The following is a 16,105-nucleotide window of genomic DNA, read 5'->3' on the forward strand; positions in this document are numbered from 1 at the left end:
ACGGTGGCTAGGAAAAACTCCCTAGAAAGGCCAAAACCTAGGAAGAAACCTAGAGAGGAACCAGGCTATGTGGGGTGGCCAGTCCTCTTCTGGCTGTGCCGGGTGGAGATTATAACAGAACATGGCCAAGATGTTCAAATGTTCATAAATGACCAGCATGGTCCAATAATAATAAGGCAGAACAGTTGAAACTGGAGCAGCAGCACGGCCAGGTGGACTGGGGACAGCAAGGAGTCATCATGTCAGGTAGTCCTGAGGCATGGTCGTAGGGCTCAGGTCCTCCGAGAGAGAGAAAGAAAGAGAGAAAGAGAGAATTAGAGAGAGCACACTTAAATTCACACAGGACACCTAATAGGACAGGAGAAGTACTCCAGATATAACAAACTGACCCCAGCCCCCCGACACATAAACTACTGCAGCATAAATACTGGAGGCTGAGACAGGAGGGGTCAGGAGACACTGGTGAGTCATACTGTAAGTCATCACTAAGACTCCATGTCTCTCTTAAGAGAAGGTTAATAGTAGTATGAATCAAGAGTTTAGTCCAAACAGTCTAATATTACTGTTTATCCTTGGGGACTTGTCATGATAGGCATCACCTTGAATGGTCAGTTGTGTTGATTTGGAGTGAAGATATTAAGATGATGGTAGACAGAGGTATAGTTCAGCCCTTACATGGAGAGCTGCATCACTCCCTGAAGGTCCACTCACCAACGCATGAGTCTGAGGAATAGTAATCAAGGTAGTAATAATTTACAACATTTGTCAAAACAAAAATGTATCTCATTTGAAAGAGCATTTGGAAAAACATTGTATTTCTAATTTAAACCACTAACCTCTGAATCATTGGCAAGCTGTACACAATCAAAATACATCTCAATTGTAAATCTACAAAGGAATGAGAGAACACCACCCTCTGGGCAGTGGGCACTGATTTCCAGATGTTCCATCTATCTTTACAGGGGATAAACTACAAAGGGATTTGGCCATTAGGATTCAGGATAAGGACAGGTGAACACACACAGCTCTTGGCTTCAGACATGAGAGGACCAACCTGTGTTCTTGTCTCCTTCACCATCTGTGGTGGTTTATGATGAGCTATTACAATTTTTCATCCTGGGTGTTCCACTATCACAAAATCATTAGAAGAAGAACAGATGCAGGATGGGTCCAACGTGTATATTTAGAACACCTGCTGGACAAACAGCTTCCTCTCTTTGGACAAACAAGGTCACTCTCCTTTCCCTGCTGTACCAGCGTACAGGTGGTCCTTCCTCAGCCCAGTTTGTACCCCCTATACTGGTGACGTGCACAAAGATTGGGGATAGGGTATAGCGTTCTGCTTTAGACTCTATCGCTGCATGTGATTGCCAAAATAAGTCATATCGTCATTCACAGATGTTTGATGCATTTGATTTCATCACAAATGGCATCAGTCACCCTGAAGCGACCTGAGAGGCTAAGTTAGCAAAGAGAAAAAAATATATAAATCTTGCTGGTATGACAAAGAACCAGAATGTGAGTATTGGGTGATAAAACCCCTTTTAGCCCACAAAGAGCAGCATGATGATTCTCTCTCTCTCTCTCGCTCTTTCGCTCTCTCGCTCTCTCTCTGAAGGCTGGGGATGCTTAAGCAGTAACACATGAACCAAAACACAACGGGACAAAGGCAGGAAAACTGGGATTGTTTGCCTGTCTCACGTGTTAACTTATAGTGTTTTGGCAGAGAAGACATGGCACACTCCCATTGATATTCTGTGTCAATCTACCCCTTTATCACATTCCATCTGTACAGAATGTTTTGATTCTGTGTTCTTCCTGTTCATAATAGAGAGTGTGATTGTTGTTTCCAATAAACTGGGATGTCATGTTCTTAAAGGCGACCACAACTGGGCTATCTGGTAATAATGGTGGTTTATGTATTTACTGTAGATGTTTGCAATATCACGTTTGTATTTTCTATGTGCGTGCGTCTGTCTATACAACATGCGTCTGTTCATATTTAAATCCACTTGCTTTTTGCATAATGTGTTTGTCACTTGAGAGTTGATACGTGAACCTGCCATTCCTGAGAAAAATGGACAGTTTAATAAAAAAAGAGTGAAAGAATATTTTTAGTTTGGAACAGGCTGTTTGAATTATGGCTTACTGAAAGCCAGCAGAGAAGCCTTACAAGCTGTCTCTGTTACAGCATTAAGTATTGTCCAAAAGCTACCAGGCCTAGCGAAACATTTTCCATAGACGTGTCTCAGAGCTGGTCCCAGAGCAAGTCAAAGCTCTTGTAAAAAGGCCCGACTGACATCTTTCTTTCTTTCTTTCTAACCATTGGCTGTTTGATTCTCACACAGGGCCAGTTGGAGTTGAATGAGCCCAGAAGTACTCCTCACCTCAGTCACATGTCCTCTTCTCCCCCGCTTCAACCTCTCTCTCGGTCTTCCCTTCCTTCTCTCAAATCTCCAAAACTGTGATTATATTGTAATCTCACGCCATTCTGACCAGAAGGCCCTGAGACTGAGAGCAGGTGGAGGTCTCTTTGTGGGCCTGGGATATGGGAGGCTGGATACCCTTTATAAGGACCAGGATGTGTCAGGTTTCAAATGGAGAGAGAAAAAAGAGAGAAAAAAAATTTGAAACATAATAGATCTGTCGACCCTTGCCCTCTTCATTAGAACAGACTCTCATCCTCTCCTCTGCTTGCTTGTGAAACAACACTCAGGTTTGTTTGAGATGTAACTCAACCCTTGGACAGGACATGGTGTGTAAAGTCTCCTGTCCTTTACCCTTGCACCAAACAAACTGATATTACAACTCCAATCATTCAGGCCCCCCTGTCGTGGCTCTATGGGAATTGAAAGACACTCACATTAAAGGATATCAGTTTTTAAACTTCTCAGACCCACTATGAGATATATCCCTCCAGTGACTCCAGCATTAGTCCCAGCCACTCTCTATATAAGCTCATGCAGCGAGCTAGCCTGTACCTCCTCAACGTTAGTGTTGGTTACCCTAATGCACTGATCACAGAGTTAGCATTTAATATGGCTTCTATATAAGGCTGTGTGGCTCGATGTGACACCTTGGTGGTCTGTACAGCATGAGCACCAACATGAGCTTATAAGGAGGAGCCTGTTGCTGGGATTAGATGGGGTGCATATAACCTTGTTTTAATGGGAAGTATCGTGACTCACCATCCTAAACATTGTTTTTCCACTTAGAGGGCTGGGACATAGTCATTGTGACGCGCGTGGACTCAGATGATGGAATACAGGCAGAACAAACCCCTGCATTCTTCATTCTGGGGCATTCTTCTAGCCACGCTGTCATCCACCAGCCAGGGCTAAACACAGTCTGGACAGGATGTAGAAAAACAATGCAGCAGGAAATGGTTAGGTGTGCGATAGGAGAGAAGTTCGAAAACAAGCAGAAAGGCTCAAACACATGGGGGGTCGTGTTCTGGTCATGAAACTAAAACTACAGTTTACAAAGGAGGACAGTCATTTGTATTTATGTATTGTAACAGTGTAAAAATGTCAGCAATTGTATATACAACCACTGTTCATCATTAACAGACAACCTTATAATACTTTAAACGTTTCAATACTTACTTCTTATACCTAAATCTAACTGTGTAAATCTGTGTTTGAAATCACACATTCAGTTGAACAGATAGATTTTGTTACTTTTATCTATTCAGGGGAGCCCAATTGAGACCGTGGTCTCATTCTCAATGGTGCCCTGAGAACAAACAATTCACAAATCAACATGATAATTCAATAGAACAGCGACAAAAAAAGAAACTGAAAGATACCTCCAGTCACATATACATTACATTTCGACTAAACAAATAAATTATTGCAATCAACCAAAGCACTCGCAAACCTCAGTGAATGTATTCCTCATCAGTGTTCTAAACTGCCCTATTGGCACCAAGGATTCAAGATGTAATTAGGATTGTAAATTATTCCAAACATTGGGGGCATTAATAAAACTAGACTGATTTGCCTAGGTTTGTAGAGACACGAGGGACCTACTTCTATAAAAGAAGCCTACTTTAAATCTCAGCTTCAGCTTCTAGCTCGTCTGTATGCTTTTTAAACACACATTTTTTGTCAATCCAGAAGACCAGTTATTTATAGGCGGGAACCTGCTCGATGAGAGAACCATCCAATGCATAAATGTGTAAACCATCTGAAATATTTCTAAGAGAATTAGAAAACAACATATTTCCTGTAGGTAACGCACTTAACACTCTGAATGATAAATTTAGCCCCAGAGCTGATGGAACAGCTTGATAAACAAACAGATGGCCTCATGAGCAGGAAGGAAGCACTAAGAGGCTTCAAACCTCTGTTAGAACCAAGTATGGCTGGATGCTGCAAGCTGATAAGATATGTCTAAAGTCCCCCATAAAATATTTACACTTCTCAGCACCACCAGTTTCTAATATGTGTCCCATTGTGAGGATGAGGTTAAGAGTTTTAATGTGAAGGCCTGTGCTTTTTTCCCCCTATTGATCTGAGGTGGGAGATCTTGTGAGATCATGTTGCTAAGATATTGTTCTTTCCCCATCTTTGTCTTGAAGGTTCACTGTCAGAGTAGGAAATATATGTAGCGGGTGTTGAGGAGGATATGTAGCGGGTGTTGAGGAGGATATGTAGCGGGCGTTGAGGGGGATATGTAGCGGGTGTTGAGGAGGATATGTAGCGGGTGTTGAGGAGGATATGTAGTGGGTGCTGAGGAAGATATGTAGCGGGTGTTGAGGAGGATATGCAGCGGGTGTTGAGGGGGATATGTAGTGGGTGCTGGGGAGGATATGTAGCGGGTGTTGAGGAGGATACGTAGCGGGTGTTGAGGAGGATATGTAGCGGGTGTTGAGGGATATATGTAGCGGGTGTTGAGGAAGATATGTAGCGGATGTTGAGGATGATATGTAGCGGGTGTTGAGGAGGATATGTAGCGGGTGTTGAGGAAGATATGTAGCGGGTGTTGAGGAAGATATGTAGCGGGTGTTGAGGGATATATGTAGCGGGTGTTGAGGAAGATATGTAGCGGGTGTTGAGGAAGATATGTAGCGGGTGTTGAGGGATATATGTAGCGGGTGTTGAGGGATATATGTAGCGGATGTTGAGGATGATATGTAGCTGGTGTTGAGGAGGATATGTAGCGGGTGTTGAGGAGGATATGTAGCGGGTTTTGAGGAGGTGATGATTGTCCAACTCCTCCCAACAATGTTTACTTACTGATATCATTAGCCATTTGTTAGAGGGAGACATGGCAATTAGCCTACACTGGAAAGAGGGCTAAACGATTTGTCAGGTTAGAAGAATAACAAACACATTTTAGTTTGATTGTGTGACTTAAACACCTTTCCATGTATTTTGTCATCTATAAACAGTAATGTTTCTATATTATTGTGTGAACCTTGTTTCAATGAAAAAAGTTTTTGTTGTGATGCCTCGTGTGACTGTGTGTTTTAGGTATGTTAGACCATGGGAGTGGGTGTGGGAAAACCAGCCATATCCTGTATGTATGTATGTGTGTGTGTGTGTGTGTGTGTGTGTGCTCGCGTTTGTGTCTCTATGTGTGTGTGTGTGTGTGTGTGTGTGTGTGTGTGTGTGTGTGTGTGTGTGTGTGTGTGTGTGTGTGTGTGTGTGTGTGTGTGTGTGTGTGTGTGTGTGTACGTGCAGGCATGCGTGCGTGTGTGCGTGTGCATGCCTTTGTGTGAGAAAGAAACAGTCCCCTCTGCTCTGCTCTCTCCCTGTACCCCACCACTCCCAGATCCATCCACTACTTTACAGCCACATTCCTACACTGCAGGCATGGCCTCATGCCAGCCCGGTCCCACAGCACGCCCGTCCCACAGCACGCCCGGCCCAATAAGATAACACAGGAGGGGGTCACAGGGCGTACATTGTTCTGAGATACAAATAGGCCAGGCAAATAAACATGACACCCAGAACAGAGTAACATAGGTTCTGAATGCTGCAGGAGGAGAACGGTGGTAGACAGGGCAGACTGTTGCTTCAGCGTCTTTTCTTTACTATCAATTTAAACATTCTACAAACATTCCTGCACATCAAATCAAATTGTATTAGTCACATGTGCCAAATACAACAGGTACCTTACAGTGAAATGCTTACTTACAAGCCCTTAACCAACATTGCAGTTTCAAAAATATACGGATAAGAATAAGAGATAAAAGTAACAAGTAATTAAAGAGCAGCAGTAAAATAACAATATTGAGACTATATACAGGGGGGTACCGATACAGAGTCAATGTGCGGGGGCACCGGTTAGTTGAGGTAGTATGTACATGTAGGTAGAGTTATTAAAGCGACTATGCATAGAGAGTAGCAGTGGTGTAACAGAGAGTAGCAGTGATGTAAAGCGGGGGCACTGCAAATAGTCTGGGGAACCATTTGACTAGATGTTCAGGAGTCTTATGGCTTGGGGGTAGAAGCTGTTTAAAAGCCTCTTGGACATAGACTCGGCACTCCGGTACCGCTTTCCATGCGGTAGAAGAGAGTCCTGGATGGCAGGAAGCTTGGCCCCAGTGATGTACTGGGCCGTTCGCACAACCCTCTGTAGTGCCTTGCGGTCGGAGGCCGAGCAGTTGTAACACGAGGCAGTGATGCAACCAGTCAAGATGCTCTCGATGGTGCAGCTGTAGAAACTTTTGAGGATCTGAGGACCCATGCAAAATCTTTTCAGTCTCCTGAGGGGGAATAGGTTTTGTCCTGGCCTCGTCACGACTGTCTTGGTGTGCTTGGACCATGAGAGTTTGTTGGTGATGTGGACACTAATAAACTTGAAGCTCTCAACCTGCTTCACTGCAGCTCGTAGATGAGAATTGGGGTGTGCTCGGTCCACTTTTTCCTGTAGTCCACAATCATCTCCTTTGTCTCGATCACATTGAGAGAGAGGTTGTTGTCCTGGCACCACATGGCCAGGTCTCTGACCTCCTCCCTATAGGCTGTCTCGTCGTTGTTGGTGATCAGGCCTAGCACTGTTGTGTCGTCGGCAAATTTAATGATGGTGTTGGAATCGTGCTTGGCCGTGCAGTCATGAGTGAACAGGGAGTGGACTGAGCACGCACCCCTGAGGGGACCCTGTGATCAGCATGGGGGAGGCCCGTCAGGAAGTCCAGGATCCAGTTGCAGAGGGAGGTGTTTAGTCACAGGGTCCTTAGCTTATTGATGAGCTTTGAGGGCACTATCGTGTTAGGGCTTTCTCCATTCTTATGGAATGGTCTGCCTATGCATGTGAGAGACGCAGACTCGGTCTCAACCTTTAAGTCTTCATTGAAGACTCATCTCTTCAGTAAGTCCTATGATTGAGTGTAGTCTGGCCCAGGAGTGTGAAGGTGAGGTGCACTGGAGCAATGAACCTCCCTTGCTGTCTCTGCTTGGCCGGTTCCCATCTCTCCACTGGGAAGCCTATTACAGGGGCTGAGTCACTGGTGCTCTTCCATGCTGTCTCTAGGAGTGGTGCGTCACCGACGTGATCTTCCTCTCCGGATTGGCGCCCCCACAACCCAACCAAGCCGCACTGCTTCTTAACACAGCGCGCATCCAACCCGGAAGCCAGCCGCACCAATGTGTCAGAGGAAACACCGTGCACCTGGCTACCACTGCGCCCGTCCTGCCACAGGAGTCGCTGGTGCGTGATGAGACAAGGACATCCCTACCGGCCAAGCCCTCCCTAACCCGGACGATGCTAGGCCAATTGTGCGTCGCCCCACGGCCCTCCCGGTCGCGGCCGGTTACGACATAGCCTGGGCGCGAACCCAGAGTCTCTGATGGCACAGCTGGCGCAGCAGTACAGCGTCCTTAACCACTGCGCCACCCGGGAGGCCCGGTTCCAGCCTTTCTAGGGAGTTTTTCATAGCCACTGTGCTTCTACACATGCATTTATTTTTTTTACCTGGTAAGTTGACTGAGAATACATCCTCATTTACAGCAACAACCTGGGGAATAGTTACAGGGGAGAGGGATGAATGAGCCAATTGTAAGCTACTCTTATGATAAGTGCCATGGAATCTTTAGTGACCACAGAGAGTCAGGACACCTGTTTAACATCCCATCCGAAAGACAGCACCCTACAAAGGGCATTGTCCCCAATCCCTGCCCTGGGGCATTTTTTTTAGACCTAAGGAAAGAGTGCCTCCTACTGGCCCTCCAACACCACTTCCAGCAGCATCTGGTCTACCTTCTCGGGACTGACCAGGACCAACCCTGTTTAGCTTCAGAAGCAAGCCAGCAGTGGGATGCAGGGTGGTATGCTGCTGGCTTGTTTACATTGCTTGCTTTTTGGGGTTTTAGGCTGGGTTTCTGTACAGCACTTTGTGACATCAGCTGATGTAAGAAGGGCTTTATAAATACATTTGATTGATTGATTGAACGCTGAGCTGTAGTCAATGAATAGCATTCTCACATCGGTCTTAATCACATCGGCTTACTCACATCGGCTGCGGAGAGCGTGCTCCTCTTTAGTCAAAGAGGGGGTCAGAGTTATATTTATCACAATTAGACCCATCTCGACCGGCAGATAAATTCTTTACCTCTATAATTTGGACACATACTCAGGAAATGAACATGATAGTTTGGGTAGAAACACAACTACTGGTACACAGTATTTTCCTAACCTGACTCCTTGCTAGTCTTTCAGTCTCACAGGTTTACACACAGTCTATGTCAACATGTTCACTGTACCACTAAGACCCCATCAAATTACATCATTCCTATAATGCAACCTTTGTGTTTTTACAGGCAAACATGCGTAACGTGAGGTAACAGAGGCTAAACTCTGTGTGAAGCAGCATTATGCTGATGAGAGCTTGTACATGGGCTGTAAATGGTAGCAGCACAGCGGGATCTGCTGGTGCAACGGGACACTTATGTGCATCATAGAGTGATCTCGCTGCCGGCAGGCAGGGCCACAGAGGCCTGGTGTCCTTAGTCATTACATGTGGCGCTGCTTTACTGCTTCTGTAACTGAGGCTGATTAGCGGATGTACATAAAAACACAAGTGCCCATTTTCAGACATTTTGTGGCTGTTTTAACTAGGTAAGCAAACAGTGCATGGACACTTTTGGATGGTCTTACCCCCACCACACATGTTGTCTCAGTTGGCATGGGCCCACAGTAAAAAACACACGCAGAGAAGAAGGTCAAAATAAAATAAGTCCAGGGCCTGTTGGAAGAAGAGGGGTAATGAGAATGACTGGAACTGTTTTGCAATGAGAACTACCCAGATGATCCCTTGTCTAAATCAATACTATGATTCACTGTTGCTAGGAGTCAGCGTGTACAACAATGGACAATTCCTTCCGACAACCCTGTCTGTCCAGCCAAGTTCCACTCCTTCATTACGAATCTGTCGACCAGTTGACAGTGTTAGACTGGCCTGGAGTAATCAGCAACACCTCCTCACCCTTCCTCTCCTCTAAATGGAAAGGTTGAAAGGAAAGAGAGGAGGAGTTCAAGTGTGTGTGTGTTTCTAGGTAGAACTATTTTGGATTCCATGTAGAACCCGTACCAGAGAGGGTTCTACATGGAACCTAAAACTTTTCTACCTGGAACCAAAAAGGGTTTTACTAGGAACCAAAAAGGGTTTCTTTAAAGGCTTCTCCTATTGGGAGACCCCAATAATCATTTTGGACCCCTTTTTTATATGAGTGTAGTAGAAACAGGAAGTGCAGGCAGGCCTTCACATAGGAAGAATTTAGATGTGTATTACTACAGTAGAGGAGAGAGAGAGGGGGTAAGGGGGAATACAGAGGAAGGGTTGAGCTGTGTGTGTGTGTGCGTGTGTGCGTGTGTGCGTGTGTGTGTGTGTGTGTGTGTGTGTGTGTGTGTGTGTGTGTGTGTGTGTGTGTGTGTGTGTTAAAGGTATTGTGAAACAGGTTAAAGGCTTACGGTATAGAAGGCCAGTGCTTTAGCATTTGGAGACTACAGTCTAACTCAGGAGTCGCTAAGTGCGAGCTCTCTTTTCCATTTGCAAATCAAGCCTTTATAAATACTGATTAACAATCAAATCTGTCACTATTGCCTCCAATTTTCTTCTTTGACAAGACAATTAAACTTAATTTAAACACACACAAAACAAGATGTCAAATAAAGAGCTTTGCCAACAAGCAAAGCAACAAACAGGTTACAGCTCCTGCTAGCTCTTGCTTGCGTTGGCTTTACTTACTGCATGCATGTATACATCCCATGTAGTCTGTTGTGTCCTTGTTTGCTCTCTGTTGCTGTGTGGTAAAGTGGCATTTGCATTGGGACTTAAAAGGGTCCGGGTTGCCTTATAACTACCATTGGAGTGGCACTCAACCCCAACCCCCACTGTGTCAGTGTTTGTCAAATGACTGTTTGTCTTGCAAAGAGAAATTAGGGTATGGAGGAAGGGGTGCCGGCCAGGGCAGGGTCTCAGTGAATAGTGGGGGATTGAATATCAGATGCACATGCAATTAGTTGCTGCATCAGCAGCGTTCATCTCTGAATGTAGGAGTTTTCTGGCATTTGGAGGGAAATAAAGTGTAAAATATTCAATACTGGTTTTAGTCTTGGTGAGTATTATTCTGGGTATGAAACAGAGAGTTGAATATTAACTGATATTTGGAGACCAAATAATTCATAGTATTGAGCTTGTTTCCCGCTCTGGCCCATTCCACTGTGCAGCATATCCAGTCTGTTTAACAGTCTAAAAGAATCACGTTACCAGTTCAGAGACAGTTGTAAGGCAGAGCAGAGTCTAACCTCAAAATTGTGTCAGGATCAAAAAGTTGACTGGCCTTGTGGTGTTGCTATTAAAACTTTTCCCTACTGTATGGAAAGACACGTGTCCAATTGCTTGTAATTGAAAGTGTGTGTTGTGCGTGTGTGCATGCCTGTGTGTGTGTCTGTGTGTGAGGTCTATATTTATAAGAGTGGCCAAGCTGTTTGGAGTACTGTGAGGTATTTTGTTGTGTTCCTAATCTGTTGCCACAACAACATGGTGATGATGTTACAGCTGAGGCATGGGGATAGCCGCACCCCTTTTTTGTGAGAAATCTCTTATGACCGGAGAATTCGAGGGTAAATAAATTGAGAAAAATATGGAAAACAAAACACTGTTCAGTTGCATACTCTCAAGTTGGCATGGAAAATAACAGAACAGGGCATTTTCAGTTCCATCTGGATGCGCTGACTCCCTCAGAGAGTCAGAATATAGATAAAGTATAGTGAATGGTCAATTCTCTCTCCCCTTTAAAAGATGTAGCATATTGAACATGACCCTTTAGTTGAAATGACAGCACTCCTGGAAAGTGACATGTGAGACAAAAAACCATGACCTAAATCCAACTGCATTACCTAATCTTGTTTTAGTTGTTTAGCTTCATATTAGCTATACAGTACCAAAGTTACATTCCCTCCCTGTTTGGAGAGATTTTGAAGTAGTACATGTATTTAAAAGATAAGAATCCCTGTACTAAAATGGCTGAGTTCTAAAATGAACTGCAAAATGTCAATAAAGTTGCGCTTATGCCTGTGTAGTAACACTGTAATTACTACAGGAATTATATAGGACCTGCTATACAATTACATGGTGTTAGCGTTGAGTGTTGTTTTTTTGTTATTACTTAATTAATAACATAATGAACAGTCTATATTCCAACATGTTAATACAATGTTTTTAATAGTGTAATTACAGAATTACTTCACAGGTTTTTGAGCAACTTAACGTTAGCCCAAACAGCCACCAGATGGCACTATTATGTATTTTACGTCATTTGTCATCTGCATCCGACTTTAATGTGCCCAGCCGGCTATACACTCGTGTCCCTTGGTGACCGGGTCTTACATAAAACATCTTTCATTCAAGCTGCAAAGGCATCTATTTCCCCCATAACTCAATTTAATGGCCCGCCGGCTAAAAAAAACTGAGAAAATATGCAAACTATCTTAATAAAACACAATTTCCCACCACCACGAGTGGCTAATGCTACTTCCTGATGTTGTGCGCCCCGTTCATCCAGACTGCTGCAACCTGATTGGCTGAAAGTGGTATACAACATCCGGAAAATTGTGTTTAATTAAGACAGTAAGCATTTTTTCCCAGGTCAGTGAGATATGCAACCAACGTGGTCCAAGAGCATTTCGTATTATTCTGTACGTAAATCCAAGACACTCCATTTAGTATGATATGTTAAATTTCACATGGTATGCATTAACTTGTGGAGGTCCATCATCGATTTCGTATGTATGTTACAAATTACAAAGAATTTGCAAAAAGTATGATCTGTTACAAATTCCAATTTGTTGTAGCAAATGTTAACGTTAGCTAGCTCTAGGGGTTAGGGGCTAAGGTTAGGGTTAAGATTTGGCGTTAGGTTAATGGGTTAAGGTTAGGGGAAGGGTTAACTAAAAGGGTTAAGGTTAGGGTTATGGGAAGGGTTATCTAACATGCCAAGTAGTTGAAAAGTAGCTAAAAAGTAGTAAGTAGTTTGCAAAGTTGCTAATTAGCGAAAATGCTAAAGTTGTCCATGATGAGATTTAAACACACAACCTTTGGGTTGCTAGACGATTGCGTTATACGCCCGCCCATCCACCCCGACCAACCATTCTCCTTTAGTTTTTGCTTTAAGTAACCTATCTTATTTAACCATACCAAACATGTAAACATATCATACTAATTTGAGTGTCCCGGATTTTCTTTTACTATGTTACATCTAGTCTATGAGACCAGCTGATGCAACCGGTCAACAATTCAGAGTGCTAGGTGGAACAATCAGCCATAATAATAACTGACTAGGAGCACACAGCTCTCTTATCAGTCCCTTACGTATTCCTTTACCTCTCTCGTCTGTCTGACCTCAAACTTTTGACCCTGCTTTGTCAGGGAGATAAGACTGGGTCTGTGCCTGCCTGTCTGTCTACCACAATAATCACAAATCAAGTCATCATGATGATGTGGCAAGTAACACTTTGTTTCTTGAAAGTCCAATATCTGCTGACATGCAAAACATTTTGGGACTGTATCAACCGTGGACTTATTTGTATTTATCGTTTAAGGCCTGTCCATACAAGCATATTGAGGTCACAAGACCCATCAGTGTTAACATGTCAGAAGATAATTTGCAATGGTTTAAAAATCAACAGACATACATATGAAGATGGGCAAAAACTGGTTGAATCAACATTGTTTCCTATCACGTTTCAGGAGAAGACCCAGATGCAGACAGTGTCGAAGTAACAAATATTTATTACTAGAACAGGGGGCAGACAAAATGACAGGTCAAGGGCAGGCAGAGTTCAGTAATCCAGATCAGAGTCCAAAAGGTACAGAACGGCAGGCAGAGGTCAATAATCCAGGCTGGTGTGACAAGGTACAGAATGCCAGGCAGGTTCAGGGGCAGGCAGAATGGTAAAAAATGGAAAAACTAGAAAACAGGAACTAGAAAAAGACAGGAGCAAGGGGAAAAACGCTAGTAGGCTTGACGAACAAAATGAACTGGCAACAGACAAACAGAGAACACAGGTATAAATACACAGGGGATAACGGGGAAGATAGGCAACACCTGGAGGGGGGGGGGGGGGGGGGGGGGGGGGGGGTGGAGACAAGCACAAAGACAGGGGAAACAGATCAGGGTGTGACAGTTTCCAAGTATTTTCAACCAAAGAATTCAATGTTATGATGTTGAATCAACATAGAATAGTGATTGGATTTTCAAAAATCTAAATCCAATGACAGTGTGAAATGTTTGGTTTATTTCACATTTGGTTGAGTTGTCAACGTTAGGGGGGTCAGAAGTGTATGGAAAATTGCTGTACCATTGGAAATTATACAATCTTGCGATCGGAAATAGAATTGCTAATCGTTAGATGGTGATATGATCTGGGTAGAAACTATAAACCCTTGTCATAAACAGACGGTTTCACTTTCATCCATCTGCAAGCTCATCATGTGGGTCTAAAAAGGGAGCGAGAGAGAGTGATGAATGGGAGCACTAGCTCCAGGATTATGACTGTGAACCGGCATGTTGCCCCCAACAGCTGTGAATCGCCCGCAGATGATCCCCATTATTATCCCAGCAGCTCTACGACTCTACGACCCCCCCCCCCCCCCCCCCCCCCCCCCTCGGCATGAAGACTATACTATAGAACTAAAAGTAAGGGTGCTTTGTGGTTCTATATTGAACCTTTTTGATGTTCAATATGAAGCCAGCCATTGAACCCATTTTGATTCTAAAGAGTTAGAATATTAAAACCATTACTTCTGGAAGTGTAGTTCTAAACATGAGTGAGCCTTGAGTGGACAGTCTTTAGTGCCACCCAGCTAAATGTGCCCCCTCAGTCCCAATCCCCTTTAGCTGTGTGAAACAGCTAAACCAACGGACACAATTCCAGCCAGGCGAGTGGCTTTATTGAACATCTCATTTCAGTGAGGTGGTTGCTTCTGACTTGCAACGTAACCACTTTCCAACTGTGTGGGTCTCTATTAGTGTGACTCAGAAACAGAAATAGGAAATGTTCTCAGTTAGTTCCCACACCCTGGGAGAAATAACCTCATGCTGTGAGAGATGAAGGACAGAATGCATCATCTACCTGAATCAGATCTTATGTTGCATTATTCCTCTAATAGTGAACACATACGCAGCCCAGACTTGTGTGATACTCATGCATACTGTAGCATATGGCTGCATATGGGCAAGATGGAGACAGTTGTTAAAATTCACAACATACATTGTATTTTCCAGAATGTCTGATTAATTATAATCGTTTGACCACTATATCACCCCAACCCTCTAAATCTACTGATTTTTATATTTTACCTTTATTTAACCAGGCAAGTCAGTTAAGAACAAATTCTTATTTTCAATGACGGCCTGGGAACAGTGGGTTAACTGCCTGTTCAGAGGCAGAACGACAGATTTGTACCTTGTCAGCTCGGGGGTTTGAACTCACAACCTTCCGGTTACTAGTCCAACGCTCTAACCACTAGGCTACCCTGCCGCCCCCGGCAAATTCAAATTCCTGTGTGACCATCTTCAAGAAAATAATGTTGGTAAATAACCACCCTCCTCACTCCATTCCAACCAGGAGGAATACTTAGTAACAACTCGAGGTAGAAAAGGTCATTGAGAGTATTTAACTGATAAATACCGATGATGTTACTCTGTATCAATTGACCAACAAGTTAATAATATACTGTATCTGGTTATCTTTGTTAAATCTCTGTTGGTCAGCATCACCCAGGTAGAAAAGGTTACAGAGAGACAACCATGTGATCTTTATTAGGCAGATAGACCAAAATCCCCTCCACATTCTAAAGGGTTGAACGCAAATGGTGGCTGCGCGCCAAGGAGAGAATAAAATGATCAGAATACCCAGATCGGGAAGATTTCTCCAGACAGTTCGGGAAGATTTCAGTGTCATACAGATGACTCCGTTCTGAGTGTAGCCCACTCTAGATTGACGATACACGTTGGTCTTCTGTCTGTCTTTTTCTGAATTAAGAGCTCCACCTCTTCAAAAGTTTGTCACGAGTCGAGGAACTCCCTCCTTTCAATATCCTTTCAATTAGGACAGAGGAGCGAGCGTAGTGAGGGAGAGCGAGTCGAGGGAAGAAGCTGACTGAGCATTTAGGAGAGATACAGCGAGTTTGAGTTTCAAGGCATGCAGTTTAGAGAAATAGAACAACCTCTCCACAAGCTCTACTGATCTAAAAACATAAGAGCAACGCAGGTGTTGATTAAAACAAATACAATTTTAGTGGATTAATTGAGAAATAGAATGGGTTCCAAAAGATACCATTCGAAGACACCGGGAAAACTGAACTACTCATTATTCTGCATTGGGGTTTGTCTAATAATTCTGCTACCGTTGTGTGATACATTCAACTTGGACGTGGAGAACCCTTCTGTCTACAGCGGACCTAATGGGAGCTACTTTGGATATTCCGTGGAATTTTACTTGACCAATTCTTCAAGGTGAGTATTTTTTCCATCCTGGAAGTCATTTAGAAAGTTACTGTGAACACGGTGGGGAATATGAGGTAATTGACAGTCATTTTCATTGTATGGTAAGTGGTAAACATCTCAGGAGGTTAGAGGGTTTATTCCCGAGT

General features: G+C 43.7%; 1 protein-coding gene and 1 long non-coding RNA gene across 2 annotated transcripts in view; one reads left to right on the forward strand and one right to left on the reverse strand.

The window, feature by feature from the left end:
• Nucleotides 1-360: 360 nt before the first annotated feature.
• On the reverse strand, nucleotides 361-10,287 carry LOC118966189. The gene is made up of 4 exons (XR_005053455.1): nucleotides 10,196-10,287; nucleotides 3,189-3,348; nucleotides 2,388-2,565; nucleotides 361-723 (listed from the first exon to the last, which is right to left on the reverse strand). It is a non-coding gene; the product is annotated as an uncharacterized LOC118966189 (long non-coding RNA).
• A 5,261-nt stretch (nucleotides 10,288-15,548) lies between these two features.
• LOC110532566 (integrin alpha-5) overlaps nucleotides 15,549-16,105 on the forward strand; it is an 84,011-nt gene continuing 83,454 nt past the window's right edge. The window contains exon 1 of the mRNA XM_036988561.1: nucleotides 15,549-15,968. Coding sequence (XP_036844456.1) covers nucleotides 15,772-15,968 — 197 coding nt within the window. The 5' untranslated portion in view covers nucleotides 15,549-15,771. The remainder of the gene's footprint in view (nucleotides 15,969-16,105) is intronic.

The sequence above is a fragment of the Oncorhynchus mykiss genome, chromosome 9, assembly GCF_013265735.2.
Source record: "Oncorhynchus mykiss isolate Arlee chromosome 9, USDA_OmykA_1.1, whole genome shotgun sequence".
Taxonomy (NCBI): Eukaryota; Metazoa; Chordata; class Actinopteri; order Salmoniformes; family Salmonidae; genus Oncorhynchus; species Oncorhynchus mykiss.